A 19,788-nucleotide genomic window follows, 5' to 3' on the forward strand; every position below is an offset into this window, starting at 1 on the left:
GATCTTAAACAAGTATTCTCGTGTCAGTTTTAAAATCGTAAAATCTTCTGATTAGTCTTGTTTTCACAATAGAAGATAAATTGTGTTTGAGTGAAATGAGATTTTCTTGACTGCGAGGAATGTTTAAGTGATTTTCAGATTAAAAGATTATTAATCTGGAGATTACACGATTTTTTTTAATTTATTAATGAGAAAATATTCAACTGGGTATCGGGTTCGTGTTCCTTTGGTCAGGAGACCAAAGGCAGATTTCTCTTTCAATGTAGAGTAGACAAATAAACAGGATGGTTGAACGCTGCGAATTATATTTTTAAAACGAACGTTGAATCCTATATGTTGAGATCGGTGGGACTTTTCTTGGACAAGCCAACACACTAGACATAAAAATACATTGACCAAACCCGAAAGATCAACTTAGTATTAACTTTAAGTGGGTCAACAATGCTGGCGAAGTCAGAAGAACATCTGTCTGTTCTGTCTTTATTTAAGCAGTGAAGGGGTAAAACGTCGATTTATTTAATAAGCCAGTTTTCGGGGGATATTTTTGAATCTAAGCGAGATAGGAAAATTTTCATAGAAGTATTTCTTAAAGCTCTCATTTTACTCCACAAAAAAGATTCTGAGGAAATTTTCGCGATTTCTCTTGAATCCTGAGATATTATCGACTGGTGAAAATTTGTATCAAATATTTCATATTCGAATTCCCCTGAAATGTCAAGGAATTTTTGTAAAAAAAATTTCTAAAAAATTCCTATAATGGGAAAATCAATGACAGCTGTAAATATCAGTTTTATCATTCCCAATAATTCGATAGAACAGAGAAATTTGAGTATTTACCAGGATTTTTTTTCTCAAAAAAATCGTGTTTGTGCTGATGAAAACGTTAGAATACCGCAAAATAATTACTGACGTCATTACTAAATGATTTTTCTCTTCTTAAATCGCATAGAGAATTACTCTCTTGCAATATCATTGGTTTTTTATTTCCAGAAGCGTTATTACTCTTTGCTTCTTCCAACTGATTCCATCGCCGAGTTTTTATTTTCAATCCAAATAATGATACTTTATTCATCAGATAGAAATTAAATACGAATGCACATATTGAACGAGTCTAAACTGACATTTAATACTCGTGGGCTGCGATAACTCGGGGTAGTTCAAAATATCGAATATTTTCCCATTTTTGCACCAACGTTTACCGAGTAAGTTGACCATGTAACGGAATGGCACATTATTGTAATGAATCGTCGGGTGAAATAAGGAATGGCGGTGGAATTTTTTCAATCGCATTTGGCTTATTTCAAATTGTAATTCTCACCGCGTGGTACATTCCAATGGACTGTGCGTGTTGCCACGTTTTATTCATTTTGAATATGTTTTATTTTTTGGTTCGATTGGAAAGAGGAGGCCACCCACCTGAATATGCCTTATTGCTGCATGAAGGATTGACAGGTTTGATGATTTTTTCTCGTCCTGGGCTGGGAGTTGCTTCTTCAGCAGCTCAAAGCACTCCTTCAGGTGGGCCCGACGATTTTTCTCGAGCTTGTTGTGAACTTCCCGAGTGCCAGATCTTATGACACATGGTCTGAAAATTCATTTTATCAATTCAGCGCAATTTTTAATAACTTCCTTTATGCCTTCTCCTTATTTACAAGGGGCTCGACTTTCAATCATTTTAGTATCTCGGAAATAATATATCTGGGAAACTATATTCATTTTTTTATTTGCTATTGTAATTGCAATTGCAATGCATGCGCGAACAGTGGAATCTCTCAGTTTTCAGGAGATAATATCAATATTTCTATTTCGTTTGAAGAATTTTTGGATATTAGTCTTAGGAAATGTTGAGAAAAAATAAAAACTCTTTGAGCCTCTGGAGAATTTTACTTGAATTATTTTGACCTACTTTTTTCTATTTTGTACTCCGGGTTTCAAGGCACATTCTTCGCGGGAATAAATCAAAGAATAATTTGGAAATAATAATATTTAGAAAATAAATATTATATCAGTAATGTATGACAAAAACTTGGAAGGTTTCACGTGTCTCTAGACATCTATAGCACTTCCTCGATACTAAATCTTGTAGGATACTATTTAAAAATGAATTTTTTACCGCTTCCGCACTTTTTTAGAACTTTGTTGATTATTTTTCAACGTTTTCAAACGCCTAGGGCGTTTCAACTCTAAATAATTTAATAGCCAATCCAAATTTTGTGAATTCATAGAAAAAAAAATACCTCTTGTTCTTGAAAAATGTATACTTCACAAATAATTAATAATAAAATGATTATTAGGATGTAAATTTTTTCGGGATTGATTCTCATTGTTTACAATTGGTTCCCCCTAATTTCTAGGTTCCCCAAAAAAATTAATGTAAATATTAATTACCCATTCCGATGTTTTTTATTGTCATGCGATGAATCCATGTCGACGACGATCGACGCCGCAGTACTCTGATTATGATTTGTACTATGATTATCGACATAATGATTGTGCGATGTACTGTTGTGATTATTCTGGTGATGAACTTGATGATGAGTTGTAACGTGATGAATGCTTGTCTGAGTGGTATTTGGATTTGAAAGTGCTCCACGTGAGATAATAGGACTGCCCCGGAGGGTTGTCGAGTGGTTGCCATTCGTTCTGCTAATGTCCAGCGGATCTTCCTCTGCAAACCAAATAGTTATACATAATTAAACAACGAAAAACAGCCGTAACATCCTCGCAATCTGTCTCATTATCTCGGATAAATTCAGCGGCCATGATAACACGGGATAAGTCCATTCTAATTGACATTAACATTTATTCTAATTGACTTAGAAGAAAGTGGGGTAAAATGGACGACTTGTTTTTTTTATCGCAGAAATTTGCATTCAGTTATTTTTTTTTTTTACCCATTTACAAACTCAGTTTTTAATCATTTGAATTTCGGAAGAAAAATTCATTTGTCCCTAATATTTTTCGAGTGATTATATTTTTTGCTCGATTCACCCACTGATTTATCATTTGGTTCTGAAACAGTTTGAGAAAATTTGCGTTACGAAATAATTTTCCAATTTTTTTGGGTGCTCATTCCACCCCAGGCTCCTATATCGCAAAGAATGGAAAAAAATTCGATTGCAAATGGAAATTCGATAATTTCTCCTGAAATCAAATTTGCGAAATAATTCGATTGCGACAAAACCGGAGGATTCGATTTATCTCACCTTATCAACACTCCTAAACAATTGCTTACGTCAATTCTCAATCATGCATTAATGAACCAAGAAGTCTATGAATTTATAATGCATTTTCTCATGAAACCCATAAAAATGGAACGCTTGCGGTTTTTCCAGTTTTTTTTATTGCACGGTCTCCCAATCTTATCTTAAAAATGAAAAACAAAAAAAACGTACTGCAATAACAGAGGTACTATAATCTTTGTTTAAAAAATCGTCACTGCGTCAGCTGACAATGCTCAATGCGCATTGCTCTCTATTATGTTCATTAAGGAAAAAACGTTATAATTATTAATTTTTAAGTACATAAAATTAGTTTTCAAACAACTGATGATTCACTGTAATATGTATATATATATATATATATGGATGGAATATTTCAGAATTTTCTGCCAACTTTTCCCAAAAATTACCGGTTTCTTAAATTTTCTGACAAATTGTGAATTGGATTTTTGAAAAATATCGCTTTTATATTTATTATTATCATTGCATGATCATGACATTTTGAGTCATTAAATAATGATGAAATACGATAATTAAGAAAATAATCTTCAAAATAATCTTCCGAAGTTGAATCATTTCCCGAAATAAAAAAATGAATTAAAGAGTGGAGCATGGAGCAGTGTTTTAGTATTTCGTGGGTTTATCGAAGGGGAAAGTGCGCTAAGAGCAGAATATTTGAAGAATTATAGATAGCAGTGGAAAAACTAGAAACTCGTTGAACCAAAAGAACAATAGAGCAAAAGCTGAATGACTTGGCGTCTGGATTAACTTTAGAATGACTAGGGAGACTAGGCACATCGAATGCCTAATTTCAACCCCAGTGCAACAGCTGAAACACTCCGGCATGAATGCTTCGTTTATTTACATTTTTTTATTATTCTTTCTCAGTGCTATAAATTAACACTGGTAGGCTCATTCATGTTGATCTCTTCTCGTCTCTCTTGGCATTCGTATTGCATTGCTTTGCAGCTTCCTAAATCTATTTTAACCGCATCCTTCTAGTAGACCTCTGATAAAAGGTGAAGAAATATTATTAACCGCCCAGGAACTTTCCAGGTAAAACATCAATTTGATTTTTTTTTTTATCAGTTCCATTCTCCCACTGTGCAAACTGGTTTATCTGGTGTCTCATATAAAAAAGTGGAGAGAACTGTCTAAAAAACATTATAAAAATAGAAGACTCCAGAGAGTCCAGAGCCATGAACCGAAACCGAAATAAATCCCCAATATCTCCAGGCCAAACGGTGCGATTTGAGCTAGTCCGGTCTCATTTTAAAGCGTGGAAAAATACCTTTAGAACTTAAAAAAAAACTTTCAATTCCACTCTACCGATGCCGACTTATCGACGAATGAAACGCTGTGTCCACTCGCTTCTTCCATTTGAAAGAAAAATAAAACGCTCCACCAGTTTTTAACCAATGCCACAAAACTTGAGAGAGCTATCAAAATGTTGTAAGAAACTTTTCTCAAGATTGCACACAGATCTTCAAAAAAGTTCCTACAATATTTTTTCAAATATCCACAGATTTTCTCGTACATCCGCAAAACCACACCGAAACATGATTTTCACCTGTCGGCAACACGAATCTTCGAGAACGGGTATTCGATTACGAAATCCACAACAGGACTCGTCAATCGTTAAAATGTGAACATGTGACGGAAAACTAAAATAACAATACTATAATAAACCGATAAAGAGAGATTTAAACTATTCAAAATTATCGAAAAATAAAATTTAGAGTGTAACAGAATATTATATTACCAAAGACTAAATATCTTAATGAATCATCACCAATATCTTCTCATTTTTCATTTTTTAAATAAATTTTCTATTTTACCTTTTATCATTATTAAATGACTCACAAATTATTATAGTCATGCGTTTATTTTTGTAATTTTTCTGTCAAGTGTTGGGTATTAGTGCAAGTTTCCTGAAAACGTAGGAAAATTAACTTAAATTAAAAATAACAATAAAATTGAGGAATGGTGTATTTTTTAATTTCAATTTTACCAACCGTTTCTCAAAAATTATTTTAAAAAAACTTAAAAAATTAGAAGATATCGGTAATAATTTCTTAAGAGATAATCGAAACTATAACCCCTGTAAATGTTAACTGAAATTGCCAAACCAAGTTGACTTGAATTGCATTAAAAAATAATAAACCGATGACAAGTGCCCACCCCGCATTAATAAACCGCAATACCATAAACCCTCTGAAAACTGAAATTAATCGCATTACAAAAAATCCCGCTAAATCCGTTAATAATAACCCACAATTACCGTTATAATTAAAATAATAATTAAAGTGTCTCAGCTGTAATGATAGGCTAGCAACAATTTGTCCCCGAGAAAAGAGAGGGAAAAAGCTGGGGGAATAAAAACAAACAAAGCGATAGATTTGCAAGAGAATAATCGGTACGAGTGAATTTTTGCAAAAAGTACCAAGGAAACATGAGAGTGCGTGCAGTATTGGCGAGGTAACAGGAATATTGAGGTGGGAGTTGTTGGGAGGAAGTGAGACAACCTAGTGGGGGATAACACGTGGTCGAGGTAGACGGGTAGAGTGCGGGTCAGGGGATATCTCGGTGAAACAAATTCACCGAGAGTGGGGATTACCACGCAGACGGACACGTGACTCCTCGGTCATACTGGTGCGCGCGTCTGGAAGTCCGTCTGTCTCGGGGAAATCCGAGACAAGCTAATTCCTTTCCTATTACCACCCGAAAACAAACAATATTCTCAAAAAAATCACCCCCATCATCCGACAATACCACTAGGCCACAAGAACACAGAATAAAAAATAAATAAATAAATAAATGAATGAATAAATGAATCAATCAATAAAGACGAAGGGCAAACTCAAATCATACGTCAACCATTCCTCATGATTATTGAACTAATGAAATAAACCGGTTTAAGGGTATATACTATATACCTCCATATTTCCGCCAAAATTCACTTTTTTTTAATTTTTTGTTCACTTGCTTTTTTTAAATATAATATAACGTTTCAGATATTATAGAAATGTTTACTTCGCATCAAGGAATGTATAGTATTATAGAGTGTACGTTACATATTATATATTATGGATTAAACCTGAACACGAATAATGTAGCCCATATGGCGTGGATAAAGTTGGAATGATAAATGAGATATTTGATTTGTGTTGTATTATTTTGTTTGTTTTGCTATCATCGGGCAGGGACGGTGAGAAAATGTAAATAGCCGAGGGAATACATATAAAAATACATGCATATAACGTTTTTGAATTTTTTTTTTTAGTTTTAAGAAAAAATATAATTGGTATACTGTAGAAAAAAAGTATGAAAATGATTGTACTATCATCAGGAATTGATAGATCATGTGATTGATAAAGGTGCATGGAAATTTATGGTCGATGAAATATTTATTGAAAATCACATGGGAAAATAGAGAGGCGACAGAACCCCTGGACAGATGCGAAAAGCCCTGGGAGAATATCTATATTGAAACTGAAACTTTCAAATCATAAGAGCTTGGGAAAATTTTGTACGATTATAACTTCTTTATCCGGACCTATCATAAATTCTCAAACCCATTGTTATGCAATTCTTACCGAGAAAATAGTGACGTATCCACTTCTTCTTTGGTGGAGGTGTAACCCACCGTGCGTCGTCATCGACGACGTCAATGATCCCGACCATCGGAAGCCCTTTCGTCTCGTTAATTCCCTTCACGTCACTACCATTAACACCTTTCACCAATAAATCCACTGTCTTTCCAACAACAACACTCATGTGCTCATCTACTAATGCACTGTCACCCATCAGCAAAACGCCCATTGTCCTTATCACATGATTTTAACGCGACTACAAATGAGAAAAATGTCTCTACCTCATCACCCGAGTGAAAGTTGCAAAATTTTCGGGATCACTTCCCCCTGAGACCCCCTCATCAAATAGAAGTACCTGCAGTCTTATCAATCCATCAACTCGTCAAATTCTTACGTTATCACCAACGCGATTATCACCCAGATAATAACACCCCTCGCACTTGGAATTCTCCAAGTCAAACGTTAATCAATCGTTAATCAATCGTCAATCAATCGTTAATCAATCATTAATCAATCCTTAATCAATCGTAATAAGATCCAAAATCAACCCAAAATATCCTAATAAATAATCCAAAATTTTAACCCAAATAAAATTCCCGTAAACCACTGAAAAATCAAATAGTCGATAACTGAAAACCGAGCGCGAAAAATCAGTAGATATGTGACGTGTGAGTCGCAAATGCCGACTGAGATCTAAGCTCGAGTTGTGACCGAACTGGTGCGGTTAGCACCAACCTGAGGATGATGAAGGAGCGTCGACGACCGCTCGTCGTACCCCGGACTTCCCCACCCCTTCACACGCAAGACCCCCTAACAGATATCTAACACCCTGAATGCCCAATAACGGCCTCCCCCTTTCTCCCCACCATCCCCCCCCCCCTTTTTTTTCTCCCCCTACCACCCATAGCCCACCCACCCCATCCGCTCCCTTCCCTCGCTTCACCCGATGCTCAAACAGGCAAGTGCTCTTGCAGTGATATTGACAGGTCGTCCACGTGGAGTTGATCACGAGCACTTGGTAATTCTCACCGATAAAGATATGATTTCAAGTACATATTGTGTGGGGGTGGACGAGGGGAACGAGAGGGAGAGATTATTTTCGTGGGGTTGACTCACCATCGATTATCAGCATTTTTTCCTCGCAGAACAGGTCATCTGGTTCGCTCCGCTCTCTTTTCATCTTTGCACCTGTTTTGGGAGAAAATTCAATTCAACAGTTAATTTCGGTTTGATGATTGGGGGCAAAGGGGGTTGCTTTAAGGGGAAGGGGCGGGAGGGGGGCTTTAAATGACGACCTTCGTGGTACCGTTTATCCTCGACGTTGGCGCTTCCATCTCGCGGCAACTCCGGGGATTGCAATTGTACGTGTCCCAAGGTGACCGGAGTGATGACGTTTTACGTGATCATTCATTGAGGTCATGGATTTTAACAAAATGTTTGCCATGAGTTTTTTTTTTTTCTTATTTCACTCGCGAGTGGGTTTTGCGGGCGGAATTATTCTAGTCGGATTACCGAACTTGATTTTAAAACTGGATTTCAAGGGAATTGCCTATCTGGTGATCGTGATGGGGTGGGGCAGAATGGAATTCGTGGACTGCGTGCAATTCCTTGGGGGTTACCAGCAAACATGAAACGCCAAATTTTATCAGATTTATATTCAAACTCATGTAATTGAACATGCTGATGGGTTTGTGGAATTTTAAGAAATCTCAGTGTGGGGTGAGGATATTAATTGACCGCTTTTGGGAATGAGTTCCATATTGTCTAGGATGTTGAACGAAGCACGTGGCGGCGGGAAGCAGAGGGAAATGACAATTCGAAAGAGGAGTAAGTGGAAGTGGTGATGGCTGGAGGCAGCCGGGGATATCCACCGGGTGATGAGGCTCCCGACCCTGGCATTTACCCGAGTAGACTATCCATCCATAAATCATCACAAAAATCAAAATTTATCCAATTAATTAAAAACAGTAATTAATTAATTCAAATTTATTCAACTTTAAATTTTCCCCTAAACTGCAAAACAAAAAAACTTTTTTTTATCTATGTGGGTGTAAAATTTGATGTCAATGAAAATCAAAAGATTTTTAAGAAAAAAACGAAGGGGAGTAAAAATTGCAAAAAAAAATATTCGCTGGAGTAGTATGTGGGTATTATGTGGAGGAAGATCTGGCAACCCTGTGGAATTGATCAGAACGCCACGCGGCCGGGTTAACTCGTGGTGGGGCAAAAATTGCCGGGGACAGGGTACATGCGCAGTAGAGGTAAAACCTCTGGCCGCGTGCTCTTCCGCCCGCCCCTAGCCCCACGTTCAAACAGCTAGAGCTGCCTGTTATTCCATTACACCTCTAGGCTCTACCCCGGCCGGCAACCAACTTCCATTGTTTACCTCGAACTACCCGACAATACCATTTGACATTTTCATATTCCCAAATTTCTCCACAGCTTGAAAATAAAAACCAATAGAAAGGACTGGGGAACATGGACACCAACTGTAAATAATAATGCCATTGGATATCGATGTTGTCACTATTTCATTGTGGATGTTAATACTACCGTAACGTTGACATCAGACAGTGGCTCAACGGTTTTAGGATTAGCAAGAAAAAAGGGGAAAATTTATAGCCTTTTTTTTTAATTATTAATATTTCTTTCCCGAAATCTTTTTGGTACCATTTTCAGTGGACACAGGGTATGACATTTGTCAGCTGTTCCTTTGCCTTGAGAATACTATTTTTAATAAATTTAATTTCGAAAACGAAAATACTTTGTTCCTAAGATTTTCCGAATAATCATTTTTTGATCCAACTCATCTACTGACTCATCAGGTGTTCATTTTGTCTTGAAACAGCTGAGAAAATTTGGGTAACAAAGTGATTTTTTTTTTAGTTTTCGGGTGTTTGCTTTAGTCCACCGATATTTGAAGTTATCAGGTAATCAGGTTACCCCGGGCTTATCTGAGTACATCTAAATGATCAGTGCATCGTCATGAAATTTTCCGAAAAAAATACCGAGAGTTCGGAGTCACTGACCGACGATTTACAGTACTCCTCCCCCGCTTGTTTGCCTCACCAACACGCCGAAATGCACGACGTGACCGGCCTCTTCTCGTCGTGCCTCAGCTCTCTCCCTTCACCCACGTTTTTTTACTCAATCTTTTTTTTATTTTCACCGTTCGCTTTTTTCCTTCTCTCGGTGTATTAAAACCGGCCGTCGGTCCCCACTCCGGGGCCCACAGGCCCGATCGACTTCTTCACGAGTCCAACTTCCGTCACCCTTTCATTTTCCCCCAAGAGTATTCCCCACATTTTTCCCTCAATCAATGCCAAACGATCAATTCAGTAGACAAGTGGTGAAATTTTAATTAACGCGGAATTTCATTTTTTTTTTAATTCCTGATTTTTGTCGACAACGAATGATTCAAGTGTTTTTTTTTTCATTTTGAAGGGAGAGTTTTCCAGATATGTCAATGATTAATATTTTTTTTTATTCGACTTATCGCACTTTGTCACTGGGCTGTTATCAGCAAGTGTTCGCACCACGCATCCCCAAGAAAAACAGCTCACATTATTGCAATAACGAAGTGGCAAAGTGAGATAACTCGAATTAAATAGATAGACAGATAAAGTCTATTCGTTGACCATTACCATGACTACCATTTTGCATAATCGAATTTATCGTTTTTCTCAATTGTCGATTCATGCCGGAAACGGTTTCAATTTTAAAAAAAAGCACAACATTTTATGAGATAAGCCGGTAATAAGCAATAATTTTAAATTTGCTTTGTCCTCTCAGTTCTTCACTACCTCACTACCAATGTACTTTAACCACTAATAAAATACTGATTAAAGAGTTATTGCCGAAATCTTCTAATTTTTCGTGTATTATTTTGTAAATTTCTGGAAGACCCTGGTTGAGATTTACATGATAAAATATACTATTTTTGTTTTTCCCTTATGCAATATAATAACTCACAAATTTTCAGAGTCGTGCGTCCATTTTTCTGAATTTTCGGTACATTCTTATGAATTTTAAGAACGTAAGAAAATTTTTCCACGGCGATGAAGCTTCATGGGGCATTGAAAATGATAAAACCTAAAAAAATATACCGTAGATTTTTTCACGCCAATTTCACCAGCCGTCTCTCAGAAATTTGTAAAAAAAAAAGATAGAAAATAAAAAGAAATCCGCAATAACACGTTCAACAAAAAAGATCAAGATTTCTTTCCCATAAAAAATGTAATGATCTGCAAAAAAGTATCAAGTCATTTCCCCCAGTTTCCGCGTTAAAACGACCAACAGAATTTTATCCCGTGAGCGATCTTTTTTTTCGCACCAGAATTACATTATAAACTCATTTCAATTTTTCTCCAAGTGCCGAATGAATGAAACGATTTTTAAATGCCTCTAAGTATAGACATAATCACATATAAAAATAAATTGTTCCCGAAATATAAAAAACCACCGATAATCACTAACCGCGAGTTCAGTCTAGCCCTCAAAAAATTTCCCCCCCTGAAATTTTTGTATACACTCTTTTTTAATTAATATAAATATTGTAAAATATGCATTAACATCATAAACAGTAACTATGATAAATTACGCGATATGCAAAAAGACCAGAATTTGATCCCTCACCACGATCTCTCGGTATCACCAAGAAAAACATCTCGCATCATTTATTTCGATGCCACGTGCTACTGTACCCAGAGTTCAGTGACCCCGTTGGAAAAGCTACTGTGGAAAAATGAGGGAATTGCAATGGCTAATGATTTCAGTGGCAAAATAACTGAGAACCCCTGGTGACAGGGAAATCATACCTAATTTGGAGACGAAGAGAGCGCGTGGGTCAACGCGTGCGATTCATATGGTTTTTTATGGGCAGTGGTTCTCAACCATCGTTCAATGTTACCCTAGATCACGTGGTCGAACGGTCGATAGCCGGTTCTCTCCTTTATTTTTTCCCCTAGCCTCCCCCCCACCCCCCCGTAACCATCACTATTTTCCTTTCTTTTTTCCCCTCAACCGCAAGATCCATGACCTTTGGCGAAAACGTGGGCGACGAAGTACCGGAGAAAATCATTAAAAAATTGGGGCGCATTGTTTACGGATTGTGGTTACTCCCTGGAAAGTTAAATTGTGCCAAAAAGGGGGTGGGTGGAAGGGGGAGGAAATGATCCAAGGACGAGCGCAGTGGTCTCGCAATTTGGCACTTGCGGTTCGTGCAGGCGATTTGGGCCTTTCGTTTTTCGTCCGGAGCATTGATCCCGCTTTAACAATTGGGTGGTACCCGGGTGAGGGGTGAGGGGTAAGGGGGAGTTAAGAGAATTGAGGGGGGAGATGAAACTTACCACGTGGCTCGTTTGAATTGTGATGATTTGAGTGTGGGGCAACGGCGAATGAGTGGTCCGAGGATGAGGAAGTGCTGGCGACCCTCTCTCGTTTCTTCTCTTGCTGCTCGACATATCGGGCAGCTTCCAGCAGTGTCTCCAGGCTCATGCTGATGTTTTTCACTCGATGGTGCGAGGATCACCGGTGATATGAGGGGGTACACTGACCCGGGTGCCAGTCTGCAATCAATTCACACATTTTTCAGGTACTGAGAATTTTGGAAAGCAGTAGCTGAGTTTTATCACAGGAATCGTTTATCGAATATCTCAAAAAATGGCGAATTAAAGACAAATTTTCGAATTCATTTGATAATAATTCATTCAATTTTTTATTTATTCATTTTTTTTTATATTTTTAAAATTATTTTTGTTGAGGAATTATTTTTATAGTTTTGAAAATTTTCATATTTGTTGTTGAATTGGTGAAATTCGCGGCTAGGGATTTTATTGTCTAGCTATTTGTGGAATAATTTCAGAATATTCTTCACATTATTCTTCAATTAGTTTTAATTATTTTAATTATTTTATAGATTTTTTTGACAAAATCGAGCGTGAATATAAGGTGAATATCACTTCAGTAATCTGCGATTCATTTTTAATTTTTTCAAGGATATTCTGCCTCCTTTTAGTTAAAATTACCGGTTTTTGAGTTTTCTGAGAAAGTGTTAATGAGATTGACGCGAAAAAATATACCGTTTTCGCATTTTATCATTATTTAATGAATCCCAAAGTTCTATAATCATAAAAATTCATAAAACTTCAGGAAAAAACACAGTAAAATTATTGCACGCGCATGAAACGTCGTGGGTCAGGAAATGATGATAAAATGCAAAAACGGTATATTTTTTCGCGTCAATCCCATCATTGGTGTCTCAGAAAACGAAAATAACCGGTAATATTGGCTAAAACCGGGCAGAACCACCACAAATTCATTACTGGCTCTTCAAATAAACAAAAAAAAATTTCGAGATGATGCAATGCTTTTGAGAGGCATGGAAGAGGATAAATAATAAAAATAGTGCAGATTGCGGAGGCAAATGAGAGGAGTGATAGCAAGACGGTGGAGATTGGTGGAATCAACTTGGAGATTTCGGGGAATTTCCCAAGAGAGACTTTTTTTAAAGTACAGAAATTAAATCTATGAGATCTGAGGTATCTCGTTCATCTTGAGATGGTGCAGAGAACTCCATTCTTGGCAAGAGCCATTCCTCATTTTATTAGAGTTAACAAAACTCTCGTTACACAATTCCCCCATTCCCGAGGAATATCTCAAAATGAAAGAGGAATAGCGAAATTTTTGTTAAGGCTTTTTTGTGAACCACAATCAGAGCTACAAAAAAGATTTTCACGGAAATATCGCCATCTCTCTGGGATTGTAAGATATTCCTTAAACATTCCAATGCGGAAGACTGGTTGACTCGTTACTCTCGACCCGTTTGCTTCCCATAAATATTAATAATTAACGAATAACGATAACTATTTTTATAAATAGTTCCATGCATTCAACGACTTCAGCTATAGCTGTTGAATTACTTCAAATTCTTCTTCCCTGTAATTTTTTTTTCAGACAACCGCAAAACGAGTCTTTCTGGCGAAGCAACGAGATAACCTCTGGTTTGATAAACGCGTGAAACTTCTTTTAATCAGCCACACGGAAAAAAAATTTCCAGAAAAATTCCAGTACTTACACGTGAATTTTTCCACATTCGCGTGAATTATCGTCAGGGATTCTAGCCCCAGAATTTTTCCCTGACCATCACTTGACTTTATATTGAAGCTTATCGCAAAATTTTTCTTCCAATTTTAACAACTTGCTCCAATCAATAGATAACGAGAAAAGCCACGAATTTTTTATGAAGGCATAAAATCCCTCGTCTCACTCCCACAGGTACAATAACTATAAATTCTGGAAGTAATGAAAATCACGTGATTTATTATTAATAAATCCGGTCTGACCTGAAGATTGCTTTTTTTAAATTGTCGGATACTTCTCAGTGCAGATTTACTACACAATTCATTTGTTAGTGAAAGATGTATTGATTTAATCTGTATGCAATCTAGGAAATCAATAGATTTTTATAGGAATTGATACTTGATTTGAAGTTTCTTTTAGATAATTTTGGAATTATTTCCATTTTTTAATGTTTTTTCAACGGAATTTTCTCTGATAATGTATGACTCATTGAATAATGATAAGACAAAAAATTGACATATTTTTCGACGTCTAAGTTTCCTCGAAATTTACAAAGACAATTCCTCAACACTGTGTCTTCACAGTATTACTTTTCACATGAATCTTATTTTTCATGCGTTTTGTGTACGCCGTTGTAAAGTAACACCTGCGCAGGCGCAAAGATACGCTCTTTTCACTCGCCTGTGTCACCCATACCCACCAGACTACATCACAATTTTATATAAATAATCCCTCCCTGGGGGCTCCATTAATGAACAAACGAGTGAATGAAGCCCCTCATCAAAATCATTTATCCCCCAAGATCGGTGTGAACAGTCGAAGAACTCCAAGACGTGGACACGTGTTACCGAGCACGTGCTCGCACTATCCCGAGTTGAAGAAAAAAAAAAATCACCAACTTTGAACTGAGAAGACGTAAAAATGATGAATCACAGGTATAGGGTGAATTTAATGACCTCAGGTAAATAGTGAATGGAGGAATAAGGGGGATTTGTTTGAAAAATTGTCACTCGTTACCACAGTATGACCTCCCACTCCTATTTGCCCCCCTCTTGGCTGAGTAACTGGCTCTCTTCACACTTGGTAACGGTCAAACTGATGTGATTCTTGGAGTACCAACACATTGCAGCAAAAAAAAATGAAATAAAAAAGATACGAGAGGACGAGGCGGAGGGAGTACTGGGCAATTCAAGTGGGAGAACGGAAAAGAATCTCGCTTTCTCATGTACACAATAGGAACTTTCAAAACTCGAATATCTTTATCGTCTTCACAAGGTAAACATCATTACAAAAGAATTGTTCCAGTCGGTAATTAAAGTGCGGATTAAGCCTGACGAAAATCATTTTCGCTATTGAGTCCGTTTGAGCACGGCAAAGCCGATATTTGATAATCGAATTGGCAGATTTTTATGGATTCGGTCTCATTTCATAATCTCGCAAAAAATCGCAAGATTCAGAGAAAGAGATTTTTCATAATTTAATGAAATTGATGGAATGAATGGAATAATTGCTTGCGTCAGCAATTAAATGATAAATAAAAACCAAGAGAAGTGTTTTTCGATCGAACCTCTTAAATCCCTGCACCGATAAAATCGTCTGATTTTTATAAATTTGACGTCACTTCGAAATCTACAAAATAATCTTCAATTAAAATAAACAGAACGAAAAAACCATCGAAATCTTCCAACAAATTAGACGATTTAATGAATTTGATGCGATTTTTGTAATTTCTGAGAAAATGCTGGAATAATTATTGAATTACAATTAATGCAAAAAAACAGGAATAACTCCTTGAAAATCACCAGAAGATGACGACCCGTTGCAGATCCTTCCGAATATCCCCAGATTTTCTCCAACTCTCACCTTATCCTACAGAATTGTTTCCTGCAAAAATATGCGTCTCCCCCTATCACTAAACCTGAGATCGCCAAAACGCATCTTCAGTGGGTGAATGTCCCCACCTCGGACGTAATAAAAAGAAAAGAAAAAAAAGGAAAACGGAAAAGAAGAAAAGCCCGAATGGAAACTCGTTGGATAGCGTGACAAATGTAGTGGGAGATGGTTTAATTTGTAAAAGGCAGGTGGAGTAGAGAGGTGCGTGCGAAAATAGGTAAAGCCGTTCTAAAAAGGCGCCGTGAAGTCCAACCGAAGGCATCCCCCCGCTACCATATGCAAAAGTCAAGTAGCGTGGCCAGGGGAACGTAGGATAGGGTAAAAAGAGTCGAGTAACAAGGACAAAACCATCTCAACTGACAATTGCCCCCCTCCCTTTACACGACAAAATGACGAACAAGTGGGGATAGAGAGGAACTGCACGCTTTGGGTAGAGGTGCCTCACACAGCGGCAGATCCTCACATTTTCCCTCCATTAACCAATGGCAAACCTCCGATTCCGTGACGTCACACTGTGAAATAAGACGGGATTGGATGATTCTATTATGGCACATAAAACACGCCACGCAACCACCTATACACATGTTAATTAAATAGACGAGAAGAAAAAAAGTGTCGAGAGAGATAGGTGCAGTGGGCAGGAGACAAATAAACTATTGTATATAAGTGTAATGCTCAGATAGCAAACGGTGAACGAGAACGAGTTTTTGACAGAGATCCGAGGGCACAGCCTCGGCTCCGTAATACGGGCGTGGTTGATCAGATGAATGAAAACAAAGGGATTGGGGTAATATAAGTCATCTAAAAAACTCGGGATTCAATGTCCAGTGATTTTTGGGTGTGTGAATATTAATGGGGGGATAAATAATAATAGATGGAATATTGTACTCACGGATGGTAGTGCGCAGCCCGAGTCACAATGGAAACACGCGCGTTTGCCACTTTCACGGGGGTTTCGTAGAGAAATCAATCTCCCCCTGGTGGGCCGGCAAAGGGAATTTTCACGCTGCAAACTCTCTATCACGAAATTTGCCCAACGGGAGGGAGACAAACTCTCGGCTTTTTAACTTTTAAAAACTCAACACAGAGAGACGTCTCCCCCCTCTCCTTGTCTTTCAGATTCAATTCTGTCTCTCTCGGTGTCACGAGATGCACTAGTACACGCGTCAATTGTACATACACTCCGAGTTTGCACACACAAGAACTGCAATCTTCTGTTTTTTTCGTTTTTTTTTCCTCTTCCTTCTCTTCTCGTCACTCTTTTAACTTTTTTTTTTTTTTTCGTTTACCAGCAGTGTTCAACGCGATGCTAACTTCAATGATTTATACACGTGAGACTGATGGGTCACAACGGATCCATCCAGATGGTGTTATCAAATAATTTTTGGGTGATGAATGCTAAATAGTCTTTACTCTTTATAACCTGATCGATCTGGCGCGTGGCAGAAACATTTTACAAGTGTTAACCACTGCGCATCAACAGCCATGCTTGCTTGGCCACGATTCACGTGTCCGGGACCCGTTCTGTTAGCCAATGGTCTTCACCCAAATGACGTCACATCGCTCTATCGACCAATGAACGTTGCCCATGTGACGCAGCAGTAAGCGGTCCCTGGGCGTGTTGAGAAAAATAAGTGTCTCCTCAAACACCCGCTCACTCGCTCACATCAAAAACCATTTCCACCAGTTCTTTCACAATTATCTCACTATTATTTCACTGTCTTTCTTTTTTTAACACTATGTGTACTCAGCTGTCGCCAATTTAATTTCGCGGTGATATTTTATTGAATTTTTTTTCACCTCCAGGCTCGAACGCTCCAGCTAATTGCGTCAGACGCTAATTTCCAACGAGGAAATTTTTAATGCGCCCTTCAATTGCTCAAAGGGCGCGATTGGCGCGATTGGCGCGATTGGCGCGATTGGCGCGATGACTTGGTCATCAATTTTTCGGTGAGACACGGTGAAATTATTGGTGGGATTAACTGGAGAGAAGCCACCGACACCCGGCTCGCCCGGGCAAATACTCATTCGAGTGATCCCGAACGCCGCGGCGTCACCCTCTTCGTACCACCTTTTGTCGTGTTTTCCTTCTCTGTCACATGGGCTCAACGAGACCTGAGGTGCGATGTTGCCACGTCCCATCCAGACCAATCCCCGGTTCTATCGTATATATCAACACTTTATTTTTTTTACATCAACATTCGTACATTGGGTTTCAGCGAAAATTTTTTTAATTTGTGAATTTTCCACTACCAGGTGAATTTTTTGTTTTTTTAGGACCAAAAATCAGTTGGATTGATGTTCAAGTTCCTGGCGTTGTGCCATGTTATGGTGATGCGATTTCGTAGATTTGAATGAACTTTTGGAGAAGCTATGGATAAGCTTTATTTTATGCGTTGGCCAGGACTTTTTTAGGGATCGATTGCACTTTTTTCGGGGACCGGAGATTTTTTGGAGGAGTTTGTGGTTTTGGATTGATAGATTGAGTGGACTGTCGATTATTAATGTGGGGTCGAGAGCAAATCAATTCGTTTTGATGTGGATGTTTTCTATTTTGGATCACGGATTTCGTTTAAATATTCAGACGAAGTTTATTAAAGCAAATTATAATTTTTATTAATTACTAAGTGATTCGTTTCCAGAAATTCGATTATAAAAATATAGGTCATCTCGTATATTATTATATACTCCTCCGATTTTTCTTATGTGAGTCGTGGATTTTTGGTGGATGTTAAAAAGTTTTGAAGCGTGAATTTCGAAAAGTCCTAAAAGCAAATTTCGAAGAGCCATTCAATGATGATGAAACTTGTGAATAGGTTTTAGCCAAAAAATTGGGTGCAGTATAAAATTGAATTTAATTCACGGGATTTTCTTTCAAGGATTACTATAAAAACTATAATACTATATGCATTATTAAAGCAGAAAAAAAACATTTATACAAACACCGAAAAGAAAAAACAATTTCGGATTGACAGTATATTCAAACCCAAGTGTGACACCGGAAGTAAATAGTATTCCCCTCTTATGGGGTAAAGAAATTGAACTGGTACTTTTCTTCACCTACAGAGGGATTGGATAGCCAAGAGAGTAACAATAATAATAACTCAGTGTGAATAAACAGGAAAGAGGAATAAAAATGGCCGGGTGAACACATGTGACTGTAAACAACTGAGGAGAATTGTAGGAATTGTTGTGTTTTTTTGGAAGTTTATTTTGATTCTGAAGGTGATGGAGCAACACGTGATGGAGGGAGTTACTTATGAGATTGTTGATGTTGTTGACGCGAGCTCATACGCAAGACTAAACCCTGAAGACGAGACAGGAGCTGATGTCCAGTACCTGGAGCTTGGTATGGAGGTGGTGGAGGCAGTCTCAGATGCTGCTGAGTACTTCTCGAATGCTGAGGACTCACAGGACGAGGGTCGAGAGGAGGATTACGATGTCAAGGGGCAGGTTAAGCTGGTGAAGGCCAATGGAGACATTAAGCAGGGCAGAAACGACAGGCATCTCGTCAACAAGAGGAAGAGGACCACCAGTGATGCTAGTCTTGGCACCTCCAAGGGTGAGGATGTGGGAAGAACTTGCGAGGGGGATAGTCTTGATCTGTTCTTTCAGAGCATGGCACAGACTGTTCTCCATCTGCCACCTCAAGTCCAGGCTAAAATCAAGTTGGAGATCTGCAAGGTTATTTCCAGGGCTGAGATCAAGTACTGTGACCAGGGGAGGACTTAGGCTGGCTGTGGGCTGTCTTTGTAATCTGAGGAGTGTAAATATATTTTTATTGAACTATTTCGGTGATTTTTTTTGAGAATGACTGCAACTTTCAACTGGGTTCAAGACTCTTAAATTTGAGGGATTTGTCAAGGATTTTTAGGGGGACGTCCGTCGCGCTTGAAAATTTTAGGCGACAGGGGTTTTAATATTCTAATGATTCGATGAATTTGGTAATTCCTTGGGAGCACTGAATAAAATATTTCAATCATGTTATCAGCAATTTTTTA

General features: G+C 37.9%; 1 protein-coding gene across 3 annotated transcripts in view; it reads right to left on the bottom strand.

The window, feature by feature from the left end:
• The window catches only part of LOC105273985 (flocculation protein FLO11), a 28,236-nt gene extending 10,373 nt beyond the window's left edge, over window positions 1-17,863 (bottom strand). The window contains exons 1-5 of one of the 3 annotated variants that reach the window (XM_011316768.1): window positions 16,680-17,863; window positions 12,163-12,381; window positions 7,931-8,002; window positions 2,389-2,668; window positions 1,417-1,585 (exon numbers count right to left, since the gene is read on the bottom strand). In XM_011316768.1, the coding sequence (XP_011315070.1) occupies window positions 1,417-1,585; window positions 2,389-2,668; window positions 7,931-8,002; window positions 12,163-12,310 (669 nt within the window). In that variant the 5' untranslated portion in view covers window positions 12,311-12,381; window positions 16,680-17,863. Of the gene's footprint in view, window positions 1-1,416; window positions 1,586-2,388; window positions 2,669-6,817; window positions 7,340-7,930; window positions 8,003-12,162; window positions 12,382-13,889; window positions 14,062-16,679 lie in introns of those variants that run through there. The other 2 variants (XM_011316778.1, XM_011316760.1) reach the window with 2 other exon arrangements.
• Window positions 17,864-19,788: the final 1,925 nt, after the last annotated feature.

The sequence above is a fragment of the Fopius arisanus genome, unplaced genomic scaffold, assembly GCF_000806365.1.
Source record: "Fopius arisanus strain USDA-PBARC FA_bdor unplaced genomic scaffold, ASM80636v1 scaffold00001, whole genome shotgun sequence".
Taxonomy (NCBI): domain Eukaryota; kingdom Metazoa; phylum Arthropoda; class Insecta; order Hymenoptera; family Braconidae; genus Fopius; species Fopius arisanus.